The sequence below is a fragment of the Eschscholzia californica genome, unplaced genomic scaffold (assembly GCF_041429995.1).
Source record: "Eschscholzia californica isolate CP2 unplaced genomic scaffold, dmEscCali1.0.p SCAF_4, whole genome shotgun sequence".
Lineage (NCBI taxonomy): Eukaryota > Viridiplantae > Streptophyta > Magnoliopsida > Ranunculales > Papaveraceae > Eschscholzia > Eschscholzia californica.
In genome coordinates, this window is record NW_028238461.1 from 17,471,463 (window position 1) to 17,489,042 (window position 17,580).

The 17,580-nt window shown below is 35.6% G+C and overlaps 1 protein-coding gene, 1 long non-coding RNA gene and 1 pseudogene across 3 annotated transcripts; 1 reads left to right on the forward strand and 2 right to left on the reverse strand.

Annotated features, from left to right (window-relative positions):
• Nucleotides 1–5,407: 5,407 nt before the first annotated feature.
• Nucleotides 5,408–7,712, forward strand: LOC147543311 (uncharacterized). The gene is made up of 3 exons (XR_015223872.1): nt 5,408–5,554; nt 7,236–7,488; nt 7,638–7,712. It is a non-coding gene; the product is annotated as an uncharacterized LOC147543311 (long non-coding RNA).
• A 4,194-nt stretch (nt 7,713–11,906) lies between these two features.
• Nucleotides 11,907–13,010, reverse strand: LOC147543312 (basic leucine zipper 43 pseudogene; annotated as a pseudogene). Its single transcript, XR_015223871.1, has one exon. The product of XR_015223871.1 is annotated as a basic leucine zipper 43 pseudogene (transcript).
• Nucleotides 13,011–16,228: 3,218 nt separating this feature from the next.
• LOC147543313 (uncharacterized) lies at nt 16,229–16,795 on the reverse strand. Its single transcript, XM_086635410.1, has one exon. It carries the CDS (start codon nt 16,793–16,795, stop codon nt 16,229–16,231), a length of 567 nt encoding a protein of 188 aa, XP_086491536.1.
• Between the last annotated feature and the right edge of the window lie 785 nt (nt 16,796–17,580).

Genomic DNA, 17,580 nt, shown 5'->3' on the forward strand with positions numbered 1-17,580 from the left:
ATTAATGGTGGGGTTCTTCATTACACTTGAAATTGGACAGTAGATCTAGGATTTCTTCATCACACTTTCGAAATTGGACAACATATCTAGGGGTTCTTCATCACGCTTTCGAAGTTGGCTGGCAAAATCTAGGGGTTTTATTATGTTTTTAAGTTGGTTTAAGATAAAGAAAGTAGAGAGAGAAGGAAGCCAAAAACGATTAAAATCGGGTTTAGAGTTCAGGGTTTAATCTTGTGTTTAATCTTTTTGAAGATTAATGGATTTTAGTTGGTTGATTGTTAGATTGAAAATAGAGAGAGAAAGAAGAAAAACGAAGAAGAAGATGGGGGTATTTTTGTTTTTATGTGCCATAAGAAAACCTAAACATAAATTTTGGATAGTTGGACGTAAACTAAATGAAAATTGAATAGCAGGAACCATAAAAACAAAATTTTGTTTTCTTATTTGGGAAAGAATGGATGTTCCCATCTAACTCTTCTCACGCGGATAAATTGGAGTCTACTACATCGCACATTAATTACAATTTAATTTTTTTTATACTGAATTTTTTTCAAATTTATCGTTATTTTTTAAAGGGTTATTTCCCCAATAGCCCCCAACTTTATCAAAAATACCCAGCTGGCCCCATTTTTCAGATTCTATTATAACACCGTTAACTAGTCATCTCTTATCTCTCATCCAACTCATCGTCTCTCTCTACCACCTCATCGTCTCTCTCTACCACCTCATCATCTTCACCGGCGACGGTCGCCGGCCGACCTTCAAACATAATTTTTTTTTTTTTTAAACTCTCCTCTGTCTAAGAAAAAATATATTTTTTTAACTCTACCCTCTCTCTCTAGATCTCGTGAACCAGATCTTATTATCTTTTTATTGTTATAGTTTCAATCTTGATTCAAATTTAAGATTTTCATTCCCCGTTTTTCTTTTTGCTAATTTGGTGTGTTTAGATTTAGGGTTTTAGCTACCCATGATGTTAAATATGTTCTTGGTTGGAAATTTATAAGAAACAGATAACTTGATGATACATTTTTTCATAAATTATTAATTGTTGATAGTGAACCAGAAATTAATTGGATATGTAATTTACTAAGTACTGACAAAGATTAGTGATTAATAAGAAAAGATTAAGCAACTCTCTGGTTTTGAAGGGGCTACTCAAACTACCCAAATTGATTATACCCACAATAGGTTTGATTTTTCATGTTTTGTTTTGAAGAAAATTGCAAAAGCAAAGAATTGTCTAGACTTCAAATCTTATTCTTATAATGGGATAGGGTAATGTTGAACAGAATGAGAATCCATTTGTTGTTTATGTTGTATTTATGAAGGAGAGTAAGGGAAGTGTAACATTGATGAAGATAGCTAATACTGTATTAATCAAATAGGATATTTCTCTTTGTTGTTTGGGGTGGTGAGGAATGATTGGTCTTGAAGCTATTATAGTTCTTGATTAAGAACATGCCTATTGAAGGTACCACCTGTAGTTACCATTCCAAAGATAAAGAAGGAACCTTCTACTTATGTTAGAAGTATAAGCGTGCCACGATCTTCTGTTTCTGCATCCTTATCTTTGAAATCAAATGTTTCGGGTGGTACTAAGAACACTATTCCTGCAACAAATGATAGACCAACCCCCACCATCATGCCCGTTCTTATCCCTTGTAGAATGAATATTTCTCCTAGCCGGTCAGATGGAGGTTCGACTTCTATGGATGAATCAATGTCAACTTGTGATTCGTTGAAGAGTCCAGATCTGGTTCACCCGATCTAGAGAGAGATGGGAGAGTTTAAAAAAAATTTAGAGAGAGAGAGAGAGGAGAGTCTAAATTTTTTTTTTAATGTTTTAAGGTCGCCAGTCGGAAAATTGGTCGGCCGGCGACCTTCGCCGGTGAAGATGATGAGGTGGCGAGAAGATGACGTGGTAGAAAGAGGCGATGAGTTGGATGAGAGAGAGGTGATGACTAGTTAACGGTGTTATAACGGAATCTGAAAAAATGGGCCATCTGGGTATTTTTGATAAAGTAAGGGGCTAGGCAGGAAACCGGTCACAGAGGTGGGCGCTATTAGAGAAATAATCCTTTTTTAAACTGTAAAATTTTAAGCAATCTTGTTTTTTCTGCAGAAGGGCCCTGTTAAAGATTTGACACCGGACCTCCAAACTTTCAGTCACGACCCTGCAAACGTTCCATAAAAAGATGATCAATATTCTCTATTAGCTGATTACAACATTAACAAAAAGTTGATGAGTTCTGTACGAACCTTGCTATATTGTTCCTTATTGGTAGGTTATTATGAAGTATCTTCCAAATAAAACGTTGTATTTGTGGCTCTAACTTGTTATTTTTGTTTAATTTTTTCCAATCAATAGAAGGGTGTGATGATGGACTCTGACATTTTAATAATTCTTGATAAAAAGCTTTAAGAGAGAATTAACCTGAAGTTGTTGGATGCCTAATAAATCGGCCAGGGAGATTATTTCGTGGTATTCTTATTCGTAAGTTTTTTGCTGCAATATTAGATGGGAATAAAGATGTGGGATATTTAGTGTTAAGGTCAAAGAAAAGTACCGACATTATCATTTGGGTCAAGAGTTTGTCTGTCATAGGGTCTAGGTCACAAATTAACCGCTCGCCCAGTTGACTAGAGACGGTCGTTAACAACCGTTAGTTTGTGACCCAAATGCTTATGCCGATACTTTTTCATTGACCTAACGCTAGCTTTAACTTTCAATCATTAGAACATGGACGTCTTAAGTGGTGAAATATGTGTTTCAGGGGTGAATGTGAGGTTTCAGGGGTGTAGACATTTCGATGGAGCTTGTCAGATTTGAGAACTTGTCAGACATAGAGTGGAGCCTAATACTAAGCTATCTCTTCCACCATCGTTAGCGCTGCGAAAGACAAGAACTTTGACCGACGAACCCGCCAGTAGAGAGTCATAGACGCCGACGACCTACCGTTGGTAGAAAGACAAGTTGTGTTAGCATAGGTCACTCCAATGTATCTACTTCTTAGCATAAGCCCCCTTCAATGTATCAAGAAAATAGTCGTAAGAACTCGTCCGATGAGATTCTCAGAGGGCAACTGTGTCAAACGCACAGTAAGAAAATTAAGTCCATGTGATATTTGTGAAAAATATTTTGGTAAGTATGGAGAGTTTCACTATAAAAGACGAGTGCCATTAGAACAAATAGAAAGTGATATAGAGAATTTGTAGGGAAAAATCTCATATTTCGAGTACTGGTATAACAATTTTCGCATCGGAAAGACGCAATGATTTGAGGACGAGCATTAAGTGCAGAATAAAGCATGTTTCCTATACGATCGACATATTGAATTCGATGAACATTTTATGTTTTTGAATATTTTGCTAGAGAGATCAATATGCTTTTTATTGTGGCATTGCAATCTACTTCTAAGATATTTAATGTTAAGGTCAACGTAAAATACCGGCATTAGCATTTTGGCCACAAGCCAACGATTGTTAACAACCGTCTTTAGTCAATTGGGTCAACCGTTAGTCTGTGACCCAGACCATGTAACAGACAAACTGTTGACCTAAAACTCTAACTTCTTCAGTCTACTCCGAAACCCTAATTTGGTCATTGTCTTCCAAGGTAAATTTTTACAAAAAATCAAAATCTTTTTATTTTCTTCCAGAACTTTGTTTTAAGTTCCTTATCTTATTTTATCTGATCAACTAACACGATTTCTTTCATTCACAATAAGTCATCTCGTTTAACACAATCTCAGTTGCTCAAGATTTCCGTATAACTTCATCATTTTTTGGTTGCTTGAATTCATTTTCTTAATCGTTAAATTATATAATCTTACTGCCGAGACGATCAAAGTGAGATCCTAATTTCCTCAAATAACAGATGAAAAGTGTTTGAATCCTCTTGCTATCTCTCACTGAAAGCTGTCAATAGAATCCGCAAGATTCTAGTAGGAATACTTAATAATTTGTAAAAGGCCCCAACCACCTGACGAACTCCCTTACACTGGAGCTATATATCTCAAATACCGTTTCATCAATTTCTTCATCGGATTCTTTCATTGATTTATGCTCAACTCTCAAACTAGTTATGGGATGCACATCCTTTAATGTGATTGTTATTTCCCCAAATAACAAATGAAAAGTGTTTGTTTACTCTTGTCATATCTCATGGAAAGCTGTCAATAGAATCCGGTCGAGATTTTGGTAAGAATACTAAATAATTTGTAAAAGGTCTTGACCATCTGACGAACTCCCTTATACCGAGCTCTAGATCTCAAATACTATATTTCATCAACTCTCGAACAATTTCATGTCAAAGCACACCAATTTGCCCTTGCAAGCGTGACTGTGAAGTCTCAGCACATAGAAATATACAACAATTAAGATTAAACACAAGACAATAACCATCAAACAATACATACTTGTATTTTCATAACTTTTTTGCACTTCGAAGTGGTCATATCACTTACAATAGTACCAAAAATCGAACACCCTCTTGGAGCAACTCCAATCCCAACCTCTCTTAGGTCTAAAACAACACTTTTTCACCCAAAATTTGAACCTCACTCGGCCTGGAAAATCCAGCTCCAATGTCAGCTTGTGCATAAGCCTAAAATTTGTGCATGTGGAAAATGCGTGTGTGGATTTTTTGCGGGTGTGCGAAAAATGTGTGTGATCTTTTGTATGTGAAAAACATGTGTTTGACTTATTTTAGGAATAGTTTTTTTTTAAAACAAAAAACTAATTAGATTTTAAAAACATAATTAGATTAAAAAAACAAAAACAATATCCAAAAACTTATATGTTAGATTCAATAAAACAAAAGACTTATTAGATTAAAAACAAAACTAATTACATTTAAAAGAAACAAAAACTAATAACTAACTACATTTTCAAAAATAAAAGATAAAAAAATTTCTAGCCGTTTGATGTTAAGTTTGTAGACATCCAACTCAAAACCAATTGGCAATGAGTGGGGTGGAGAGGACATAGACATTATATCCTTGGTTGCTAGATAGACTTTCTCTCGTGTGGGACTATTCTCACATGCCCCCTCACGTGTGACGTGGTTAGCCTAACACGTGTTTTTTTTTCGGGTGACGTAAAGCACGTGTGGCTTTTAAGCCCATCACATGTGGTCCTAACTCTGATACCATGTTAAGTTTGTGGTCATCCAACTCAAAATCAATTGGCTACGAATAGATAAAGAGGACCTAAGCATTATATTCTTGGTTGCTAGATAGCCTAACGACCAGATTTGGCCCCCAACATGAACCTTCCGCCGACCCAATCTGTTGGGTCCGCTGAAGGATTGGGCTGGACGACTCAGGCCCAAAATTCGACCCGAGTGGAGATGCTCTTAGTATGGGGCGCGTTAACCTTAAGGGAAGGTCTTTTCTGGTGAAATGGATCAGAACCAATTTTCTCTGTTAACTCTTTACTGGTGAAGCGAGTCTTCACCCCCCCTCATTTTCTATCTCTAATATCTCTAACAACAAAAGCTTCAAGTTCTTCTCTATACTCCAAAACCCTAATTTGGTCATCGTTTTCCAAGGTAAATTTTTTAAGAAATGAAAATCTTTTCTTTTTCTTCCAAAACTTTGTCCTTAAATTCCTTATCTTATTGTATCTGATCAAATATCACGATTTCTTTGACTCAAAATAACTCATCTAGTTTAATACAATTCTCAATTTCTTAAGATTTCAGTAGAACTTCATCATTTTGTTGGTTACCTGCTTGCATCAAATTAATTTTCGTAATCGTGAAGTTATATAATTCTGTTGTGGAAACTATCTCATCATGATTGAAATTAACTGCATCTCGATCTAGCTAGGGTTTGGTATGTATAAAGCTTTTTTATTATATACGGCCTTACAGGTCTGAATTTCATGACTTCCAGTGTGACCTTTCTTTCACTGAGTAATTTTCCTAATGTTAGACGTGTAGATTGTCAATGCTATATTTGGTTGAATTTGAAACCACAAATTATCGTATTTTTGTTAGTAGTGGTTGCACAATGAGCAAACAATCTTGAACTACAGTTGGTTATTAGAGCTAGTAATGAAAATTTCGCTTTTTCAGCTGGCAATGCTCCTAAAGCACAAGTTTTTAGCTGTAAGTTTGCTAGGGTTGCTGTTTGTTTTGTTTGCTCACGCTGAGAATTAAGTTACTGATAAAGAAGTAGATTAGAAGCTCCCAGATATGCACGAAAAGAAAGAAAACTGACTTCGAATCTGGTTTTGTGAAGATAGTTTACTTCCAGTAGTGGTTTTATTGATGATAGTAGCATAAACTCCGTTATGAGGACTTTTATTTCGAACGGTTAATCACCATTTGGAAACTGTACAATGTAGTTCTTTTTCCTTCATTCTCAATTACCTTTTGTTGTTTTACTGTAATCTTCCATTACCAAGTCTTCTAGACAGCCTTTATGTATTTCAACCACTTAACATTCTCTTCGTTGTTAGCCGCTTGTGTTCAGAGCATAAGAAACATCTAACTCATTTTGCTTCTCCACTATTTATTCATGAAGGTTGTTCTATATGTCTAAAATGCATTTTCATGCGTATCTTATTTACTGTTTTTCATCTCTTGAAGACTTTTCATTTTTCTGTTTTTGTACGTCTTTAAAAATTGCTTTTGTGATCCGGTCCACAAAACTTGCAATTTATTGCAGAAAATCATTTTAATAGTTGAAGATATGTATCAAAATATCATTCCAATGGCCGAAGATATGTGTATGATAGTGTATCATCCGCATATGGTATCCTCAAGGACTTTCTAGGTTTCTTTCACATTTATGGTTTCTAAAATTGTATATTTGCATAACTATGGGTTACTGTGTGAAGTTACTTGTTTAGCCTATTTCTGTCTTGTTCTCCACTTACATGATCAGTCTTTTCTTTGTTGTGTTTGAGTAAATGATACCAACAGGCAACAACTGCCTTAATAAGTACTCCAATGTATTTCTCAGACAGGCGCCCAAGTATTTTTTTTATGGATCATTACGAGAGACTCAAAATCCATGATTTGGAGACAAAAAGACGTATATGACTAAGAAAATGCAATTAGTTGTTATTTGTCAAATATGTCGGTGACTTATCTTATATGAGTTCTGCTCAGGAAATTGGGCAAATGACCAATCCAACTTTAACTTCGGACAAATGACCCAAACTTTATGAATATGCCTAACTAACCTTGTTTGAGATTTTCTGACAGAAATGCCCTTTTGTAGAACAGAGTCCGGCGATTTTTCTCTTGACCGAGCAAAGAACTATCCTTCCTCTCAAAAACTAAGTCATTCTTCCTTTCTCTTCAAGCTTCTTCACTGAAACTCACGAAAGAAGGAGATCGAGAGTCAATCTTAGTGATTTTTGGTGAAGAAGTTTGAAGAAGGAAGGAACTCATGGAGCTCAGAAACTCATGGAGAAGCTCTAGTTGGATTGGGTCATTTATTCCAATTTCCCATTCTGATCTGTAATTAAAAGGTATGGTATGAGCCCAGCAACTCATGGAGAAGCTCTAGTTGAGGCTGGTGCGAGTGAGGTTGAGCATGCTAATGTCCATTTGATAAGCATTCTTCTGTGGTGCTGAACTGGTAAAATGCCCGATTATGTAACATCATATTTATCACAAGTGAAACTTGGATTTCATACTTGGAGTAGTAAGACTTCTCGGAGATAGCTTCCTTCTACCAAAGGCTGTCTATAAAGTAAGTGATCTGTTTCGTTATGTGGTATTTTGTCGCTAGTTTGCCAACAAAACATGACCTCTTGATTAGTCATTTAGGCAATTGCACCTACTTTAACCATGTCTCGGTCCTAACAAAACTTTATTTAACTGAGATCTAGTTCTCGAAAAGATTAACCAACTAGTCTATTCAAAATTTTGTACTCTTAATATTGAGGTTAGAGTTCTTGGTTTCAGAGTGGTATGAGAAACAGGCGAAAAGTAATCCTTTAATAGGCATTCCTAACGTGTTGAAGTTAAATTTTTTTGACCGAAATGCTTTTATATTTCGGTTTTTCTGGATAAGTGCACATAACCATGCTTACATAAAATATCTGCTAAGTTTCTCAAGTATTCTACCCAAAATTTTATTTTACCTTAATTAGCGCAGATTGAATAGGAAAAAAGAGAATCATGGACAGGAAATCTGAATGGTGAGATGTTTTTTGTTGAAACTGAAGTTCTAAATGGGATATATCTTGTTGAAACTTGTTTATCTTTATCATAAATCATGATGTATCATGCTGAACGTATTGAAGTAAAAAAATCAGAAACCCTAATCTATTGATCTTCTTTTAGAACGAGAGATAAAGGGACAGAGGTTTTAATAAGGGACACAAATCATCTGCTTCCTGTTAGAAAAAAAAATATCAGATAGAGAGTGAACAGAGAAAGGGAAGAAACAAGACATTACACCTCTTTTTATCTCTTAAATATTCTTCTATCAAAATTAAGTTTTTATTTTTTTAAGATTCATACTTGCTTCGGAAAATAAGAATGTTATGGCAATTCCATCAGGAAATAAGAGAAAGTAATGGAAAATAGATAAGGATATCCATGATTTTTCATTCTGAAGACAGCTGAGAAATAAATAGTCCAGCTGCGTTTGGAAAGGATGAAACATAAAATATCCTTTTTTTTAAGATAGAAAAGATAATTTTTATATTTCAACCCAAGTAAGAAAAATACATATATTTTGGACAAGATCATTTGTTTTATTTAATAAACTATGGCTTTAAAGTAAAATTTATCTTAATTTACTAAATATGACATTTAGATAATAAAATTAATATAACATACATATGTACATAATAAATATATAGATATCTTATATGATAAAAAAATCTTATTATTTCAGTCTCTAATTTTGCACAAACGCTCAGTATAATGCTATAAATTTTCGTTAATCTCTTTATCAGTTATTGTAAGAGTAAGATAACATGTTTTTTGTTTCTTCACAATGGTTTTATTATTTTGTCAAAAGGAATTATGTCATGTTTCGATCATTTGCACTACGTCTCCATTACCTTTACAATTTGTATTATTTCAAACTGATTGAAATCCAAGCTGACTGAAACATAATCCAAAACCACAATTTAATACCTTACTTTATAAAACTCAAGTTACGCCGAATTAAAAATCATTAGTGCCTTACGATATGTATAATTGTGTATATAATGTATCCTTATACCTACAGCTTGCCGAATTAGGATGCCAGATAGATGTCGTGTTCACGTCTGCTGATGTCGGTCCTGTAGCTACTTTCAAGATTCAGTTTTCAGTTGCACAGTTGTACATGGTTAAACCTTGACTACGAATTGTCTTGTGGATGTTCTTGGGTTTGACCCCTAAGAACATAATGTAGTTTAGGGGTGGAACCCTATTGTTTAATTTCTTCATTTTCACTCCTAAATTTGTGAATTTAGGGAAGGGGGGAATACCTAAAATAATCCCAATGGGAGTCTCATTTTAATGTCGTGTTAATGAGTTTGTGAACAATAACAATTCTCTAATTATTTAATTTTCCTAAAAGCAACAAGTAAAGGCAAATCAGAATATAACAAAGATCTGTTTCAAAGCATAAACTTGGTTCAGGATTAAAAGGATTGTAGAGGTTTTATGGAGTTTGAAAACATAATTGTTGAGGCGATTTCTGTCGGTAGTAAGCAAGGTAGTAAGTTTTGGTTCCACCTATATTTCTGTCCACTTACAAATGAAAATATTTCGTGAAACTATGTTGGCCAGTGTGTAAAAAATCTCTAGCATTTCAGTAAGTGATTGTGTCAAAAGGTTAGAGACTAATATAATACGAGAGTTCGATTCCCAGAGGAGTGGAACCCATGGTTTATTGAACTTCGGTTATTACAGGTGTAAATAATGTAATAAAATTGTCGGGCTTTAGGTCTCTTTCATGTATGAACTTCATTATTAAACACTTATATTTATAATTTATGCACAATCGACGAAATAAATAAAAGGTGGCATTTTATGAACTAATCCTCTTGTATGCTAATGCCGGATTGAACACTTGAAGAGCATTTTGCAGTATCTATTTGTCAGTACCCTCTGATGCCCTAAACATATTATTATTATTGTGTTCTGATCACTGAAAAAGATTGTTCTTATCTTGGACACATGATTTGTATTGTCTATATTCTTTTATTTTCTTACTTACCTGATCTCTAGATAAAAGTTTTAAACCTAGTTGGGCATGCAAAGATAAATAAGTAAAGAACGCTACTAAGTGTTGCACTCAGGTCTCAGGGAACAGGAAAAGCTGTGAATTGCTGGCTGTTATTTCTAGATATGGTATGCTTATTTGAAGTGTTGAACAAATCTTATTGGATGATTACCTTATCCACAAGAAGCAATGCATCCCCAACTGGTGTGTAATTTCTTGAAGCAATCAAGAGACTGAATCATGTTTCCACTCATTATAGGACTGCCTTTGGCATTGTTGAATTTCTTCATGAGCTCTTTTTAGTAAAGTGGGTCTTTTCTAGGTGGCTTGTTTATTTGTCTTGCTGAATAGTAGATCTTTCTCTTTAATGTGTGTATATCCTAGCCATAAGATTATTTTGAGTCACTGTACATCTAAGTCACAGAGTTTGAAGACAGACACTAATTGCGGAATACTAGGTCCTGTTTTCATTGTTGAGATGTTCTTCTTATAGTGGAGCATTTCATAACTAGCATTTGTACCGAGGTGGCAAAGCCTATATATGCTCCAGTGTTTCTCTAGGATGACATCTGCAAAAAATTATGAACTTTGTCATATTCGGAAAATTCGTGTTAGGATTGTAGATCTTGAAGGAATAGTTTCTTCAGCGGTTAGTGGTTGAAGGTGTTCCATCAAATGCGATATATTTCAAATGGTGGAGGTGGAGAGGATCATCATTCAAAATTTACCATGGTCACCAAAGTGGAGCTGGTGAGAGAGGTTAGTCTGTCATCTTCTACGACAAACTTAGTGGACTACAAAACAGTTTTGTATGTAGGGAATTATGTTCCCAGTACCTTGTTTTGTGTGATTACTACTGCGAAGTTTAAAGAATTAACTCTTTTACGCTTAAATGACTGAAATTAATATCGAAATCTAAGTATATGCTCAGTACATACTAGATGGGAATGCAAATAAGTAGTATTGTAAGTTTTCTATTAAAGAGGAACTGAATAATTTAGTGGGTCATTTTCTAGCAATGATAGAGCACTTAGAGAAGAGAGTTTACTATTCACGGTATTGTGGAGAACAGGTTGCCGCACCCAGTCCAATCTAGAACAAAACAGGTTGAGCTCAGCAAGACTAAGTAAGGTAGGCATCGATGCTCCCACCAAAAGCTATGAACTTTTATAATTTTAGTGGGGAGCCTGTTCAGATGTTTTGCTTCTTATGTTTTCTTTTTGTATTATAAACTCGCTACAATCATTAGTACCACCTCTGCCACAGTAAATCCTATTACCGATGCTAATTTCAAGATTACTTGTTAGACCTTCCATTACTTAAACTGTAGCATCCTCGACATAGAAATGACTCCTGTACCAATTAGTTTTCTCTCTGTTTTAGTACACCTGATAGAATTGATGCTTCTAAATTATTGTTTTCGTGTGCTGATTTTACTCTTATTATTTAATCGAGGTTTTCAGGTGAGTACTGAATCATCAAAGCTGACAGGGTTCTGAAAATGATATATAAAGAAAAGGTGATGTCAGTTGGAATTTTTGTTGGTTCTCTGATGGGCATGTGCAAACATAATTCTCACTTCATTTGCTTTACAAAGTGCTGATCATGCAGTGAGAAAGTTTAGGAGTATTTAAGAAAGAACGAAAATATTGCCGATAGTGATACCTACTGCACCTTCACTTACGTATTTTCTATATCTTGACATACCATTATTCAGATTATAATAAGATGCTCAATGCTTTTATTTAGCAGTCTTTTACTTTATTAATGATCTCATACAGCTCAAGTGAACGGAAGACTGGTTTGAGGTTCACTCCACGGCAGAAGGATGAAGTAAAATGATGAAGAAAAAGTTGAAGGAAATAAAACAAAATGAAGAAACAAGAAGGAAGAAACATATCCTCATGTTAGTTCAATAAATCTATTGAACTAGATAATGATTGGTTAGAGGATTCATCTAAATTGTTGCATGGAACTTCAAGATCTTTCAAAACAGTAAATTGGGTATCGATATGTAAGTTACTAAGCATTTGGCGAAGTTCAGAAGTTTCTTCTTTGAGGCGGGTATTCTCATGCAGAATCTGGTCATGAGAATCTGAGACATGATTCAACTTGTCAATGAGCTGACGGTTTTCATTTCTAAGTTGAACAACTTGTGACCAAAGCTCATCTAGGTGTCTCTGCTTACGCATTCTTGACCGACGAGCTGATTCTCTATTTGATATCATTCTCCTTCGTCTCCTTTCGTCGATAACACCTTGTTGGATTTCATCTGCATCATCAGAAGTTGAATTACTGCTGAGACATGATAACTGTTGTGTTAATTCATACAAAGGAGGAAGAATCTGAGAATGGGTTGGTAAAGTTCCTAAGAATCCATTAGAGTACTGAAGGCTCTGTAAATTATTCTGCATGGAATTGAAGTTAGCAGAGTATACAGGGTAAGTAGATGAGTTTACAGGTGCTAAATAGCGAAGTTCAGCGAGCTCCCCTGGCTGCATGACCTTAATTTTTGAAGTGAAGGGTGTGTTTTTTCTTTGAGGAGAAGAAGAAAAGAGAGAGAGAGAGAGAGAGAGAGAGAGAAAGAGGATTTGGAGTGTGTGTTGTTGAGAGGTGGAGGAAAGAAGCATGAAAGTGGAGGTGTTTATATGGGTGAAAGAAAGGTAGAAAGAAGTGGCCCACTGTCAACAAAATTGAGGAAACAGTAAGTCTAGTTTCTTAAAGGGCAGACATAATGAATTTTAATGACCATCATATTTCTATCATGTATATATAGTTATATACCATATTCAATTTGCACATAATCTATTCCTATAATTTTGTTGATTTTTTTTTTTTTTTTTGAATTGTTCAGCGTATGCCTCGAACCCTTGACCTCTAAGGTAGAAGATTATACCTCCACTCCAACCAAGGGTTGTTGGCTAATTTTGTTGATTTTTGATAGTAGCTCACTGATCAGATGTTTGTCTCCAATCACAGTGCTCTAATAAGTCCTAATATGTCATCCGGGTCACTTCTACGACTACAAATAACCTAATGTTTCGATAACTAGACTGAATAACGATAACTCTGAATACTTCGAGCTAATGTGAAAATGTTTTATATGCATGTATGTGTCTATGGTACTATAAAAGGCTTGTGAAAGAAGTTGTGGATAATCACTATTATTATAATTATAATTCAAATGATAAAGTTTCATTAACAAAAAGAAGTTCAATATTTAAAGTTGAAAGAGTTGGTCAGCAAATACACATGTCATGTTTTAGTTAGACTGCAGGTACAGATAACATTCCTGTACGGGCTCAGTTGAATAAAGAAAAATTATTCATATTAATATGGAGAAAGAGTAAGTTTCATTTGATGGGGCAAGGCAACTCTTTTTTTCTTTGAAACCAATGACTATTCTAAGGAAAAAAAAAAAGAAAAGGAATGTGAATTGCTAAATAATTGGAGTAGAGAAATTGGATGATGTGAGCACTCGGCAGTTAAAGCATCCAACACGCGCACACACACTCTCTCTCTCTCTCTCTCTCTCTCCTCTATTTCTATCTATAGGTATTTCTTTCTTAATCTTATAACACAGTACCAAACTATTACATGATAGTGAGATGTTTTAGCAATATAGACCAACCAGAGGTAAGGTATGATTCTTTCATCTTATGGGTAGAGTCGGTTAGGCCTACTTCCGGAGCCGCTGACAGTTTAGGGGTTCGGTCCAAACTTCAATCAAGATCCTTTTGTACTGAAAATATACGAGTAAAAGGATATTTACTAGCGAAGCAATAAACACAGATTTGAAATAACTTACGAGTTAAAAAGTATTAATGAATGACGTTTCTCTATGATTGGTCTGACATTATTTCAGATAAAACTTTTCTAATAAGTATAATTTTTTTTTCAAAGTTAGGATTTCAACTTTGTTTTCCAACACGATCTAAAATTAAGATCTCCAGAAGTAGATTCAACAGAGAGAGAGAGAGAGAGAGAAGCAAAGATTAGATAGAGCGATTTACAAGAGAAGAGAAGGGTCTGCAAGAAAGAGAGGGAGGGAGGAGAGAGATAGAGTAAAAGGAGAGAGACTTTTTTTTGTAAAGAGGGAGACTTGCTTGAAAAAGATGAGATTTAGGATGCAAATTGACCCAACATGGGTAAGATACAGGTTCAAAAATTGCCCCAACATGCATGAATGTTTGACAAAAGGCCCTAACAAGTGTGGAAAGTTGAGCTCTTGCAGAAACAAAAGGTTTAAATTTTGTCAAGCTTCAAAAATAAGCCCTTTGTGTTGTGGTGGAAGACCCTGTGCAGCTGCAAAACTTGCACCTCCTACCACAGAGCCCTGCATACTTTCGTGTTAATTGGTTGTTGTGATGCACCTAATAAAAGGTGTGGGTCACCTTTTTTTGTGGAAGCAGTCAAACTATAGACTTAGTAAGGTCTTGACATGCATAGGCAGAGCCTCAGAGCCATGTAAACCAGGGTTATGGTTTAAGGGTCAATTTTGTGTTCCATTGTTCAATTCTCTCACACTTTTGATTAATTCTCATAATGGTTCATTTTGAAATTTAGAGTCAGAAAAATGTCTATATGTGAAATGCATGATACAAATAATGGAGTATTTAGAAAATGATATGTGAATAAAAATATTTTACTAACACGTGTCATAATAAAATGTGTAATTATCAGCCATGTCTAAAATAATACGTGTAATTATTTTTCAGATTTGGTAAACAAATTTTTCGAAAAACTCCCCCAGGCCTCAGCAAGATTTCTCTCTCATTCCACAATTTGTTTTACTTTCCCCCTCTACATTATCAGTCTTGTCTAATCTTCTTCATCATTCATTCATCTCCCTCTCATCTTGTTCATCACTAAATCATTGTCTTCTTTTCGCTTGCTAACTCAATCATCATTTTTCTCTCATCTTCAACTTAACAAAGAGCTCGATTTTGGGTTTTGGGACGAATGTGATGAATTAGGGATTCTGATTTTAACAAAGATATTAGGATTTTCGTGGTTCGGTAAACTTTCCATTGTTCTTTCTCTTTGATTATGAATGAAGAGTTATTTTGTTTTGATGATGGATGAAAAGTTGAAATATATAGCTCCATTATTCATTGTTTTGATTATTGATGAAAACATATTGAGTGTGAAAGGTAATAAATGTGAAAAGTAATAACCTTACAACAAATAATTAACAAATCTTGATTATATCAGAGGAGAGAGAGAGAGAGAGAGAGAGAGAGAGAGGTAGAGTAGTTTGAGATGGCTCAAGTATCTTCTTCGTGACTTAGGTATCGATCATTCTTCGCCAATGACTATCCACTGCGGCAATCGGGCCGCTCTCCATATTGTTGATAATCCGGTCTTCCGTGAAAGAACCAAACATACTACCTTCGTTCACGAAAAGATCAAAACTAACATCATTGCTCCTCGCTACACTCCTAGAACTGATCAACTAGCAGATTTATTTACCAACCCGCTTGGAGTTGATGCATTCAAGAACACCAACTGGTAAGTTAGGCACCATCACCACTCCTGCTCCAACTTGAAGGGGAGTATTACGGGTCACACACCAAGATGGATTGGATACACCCGATCCATGAAGAAACCGAGTGACCCACAAAAAGTCCTAGGTTGACTAGGTCATAGTGGTATGTTGTAGAAGATTTTATGTGATTTTATGTATATCACTTATACTTCATAAACATCCATGAAGCTAACATCATGGTGTGAGGAAACATTAAGGTATCCATGCAAAACATAACATGTAGCTCTGAGGTGACCATGTACCCGACAATTATCGCACCACAGATGTTGACGATCAGATTTGTCTGACCCCGACCGATCGTTCATGTCCAACCGAGAGAAATCAAGGCTGCCAACGGCCAGGGTAGCAACCTCATTGCCAGTGGAGGTGACGACCATGATATTTTGTTGAACTTTCTCTTGTTTGACCAAAGAGTGAATGCGCAAAATAGACGGAAACGGGTCCATAAGCAGAATCTGACTTCGATGGCTGAAAACCTATCATGGACGCCTTAAAGAAACTCCATGGCACGTTCTTGATTAGAACGATCGATGAGACATTCGCTATGTCCAAAGATACACGGTTCTTCAGCGAAAAGAGACTGAAGTTCATCCTGAAGAGACTTCAGGTTGGTAAAATAAGAGGAAACATCCATACCATCCTGTTTAAAGGAGGAAATATTCCACTTCAATTGATAAATTTTTGGAGTGTTAGTCTGAAAGAATCGATCATGAAAATTTCTCCAGATGTCAGTTGCATTGTCATCATAAAAAATTGATGATCGAATATCCCCAACGATAGAGTTAATAATCCAACTGCCAACGAGAACGTCACAACGTTCCCATAAATGAAGTTCGGCAGGGGTAGATGGTTTAGGAATAGAACCATCAACGAAACCTAACTTATCCTTGGCACGTAACTCCATTTTCATGGCTTTTGACCAAGAGGAACAGTTATCTCCCGTCAATAGTGGAGTAATAAGAACTGTCGTGGAATAATCGGAATGATGAACATCGAAAACTGAAGATGGTAGAGGATTAGGAGTATAATCAGAAGAAGCATCAGTAGGAGCAGTCATGATTAGAAAAAATCTTACTTGGCTCTTATACCATGTGAAAGGTAATAACCTTATAATAAATAATCAACTAATGTTGATTATATAAGAGAGATGAGCAAAACCGAGAGAGAGTGGTATAGCCGAAATAGAGATAGAGAGACGTAGAGTAGTTTGAGACTAAATCTCATGTCTATTACTTATTAATAACAATGAGGTATTTATCGTGGTCACAAAGGATGTTTATCAAGTATATGTGATATACATAAAATCTTCTACAATATTAAGGCCCCGTTTGATTCCGCTTAAAAAAAGCTAAAAGCCAGCTTTTAGCATATTTTAAGCGCTTATTGAAAACTTTACGCGTTTGGTTCAAAAAAGCTGTAGCTTATTTTAAGTTAGAAAAGCTCATTTTCTCTAAAAAGCAGAAGCCACAATTTTGTGGCTTTTTTATAGCTGCTTATAAAAAGCTAGCTATGAAAATAAAATAAAACATTTTTTTTTAATCAATAAACATCCACCACCATCACAGCCACCCCACCACCTCTGACCATCACCCCACCACCTATACCACCATCACCAACACTTCACCACTTCCATACCACCTCTGGCGCAACTTCATCACCACCACTCCACCACTTTCGCCGCAACTCCACCACCATCACAACTATTCTACAACCATCAAAATTTTTTTACCACCACCTTCGTCACCACTCTACCACCATCACCGAACACTTCACCATCTTCCCTGCAACTCCACGACCTCCGACGTAGCTTCACCTTCGGTACAACTCCACCACTACCACAAT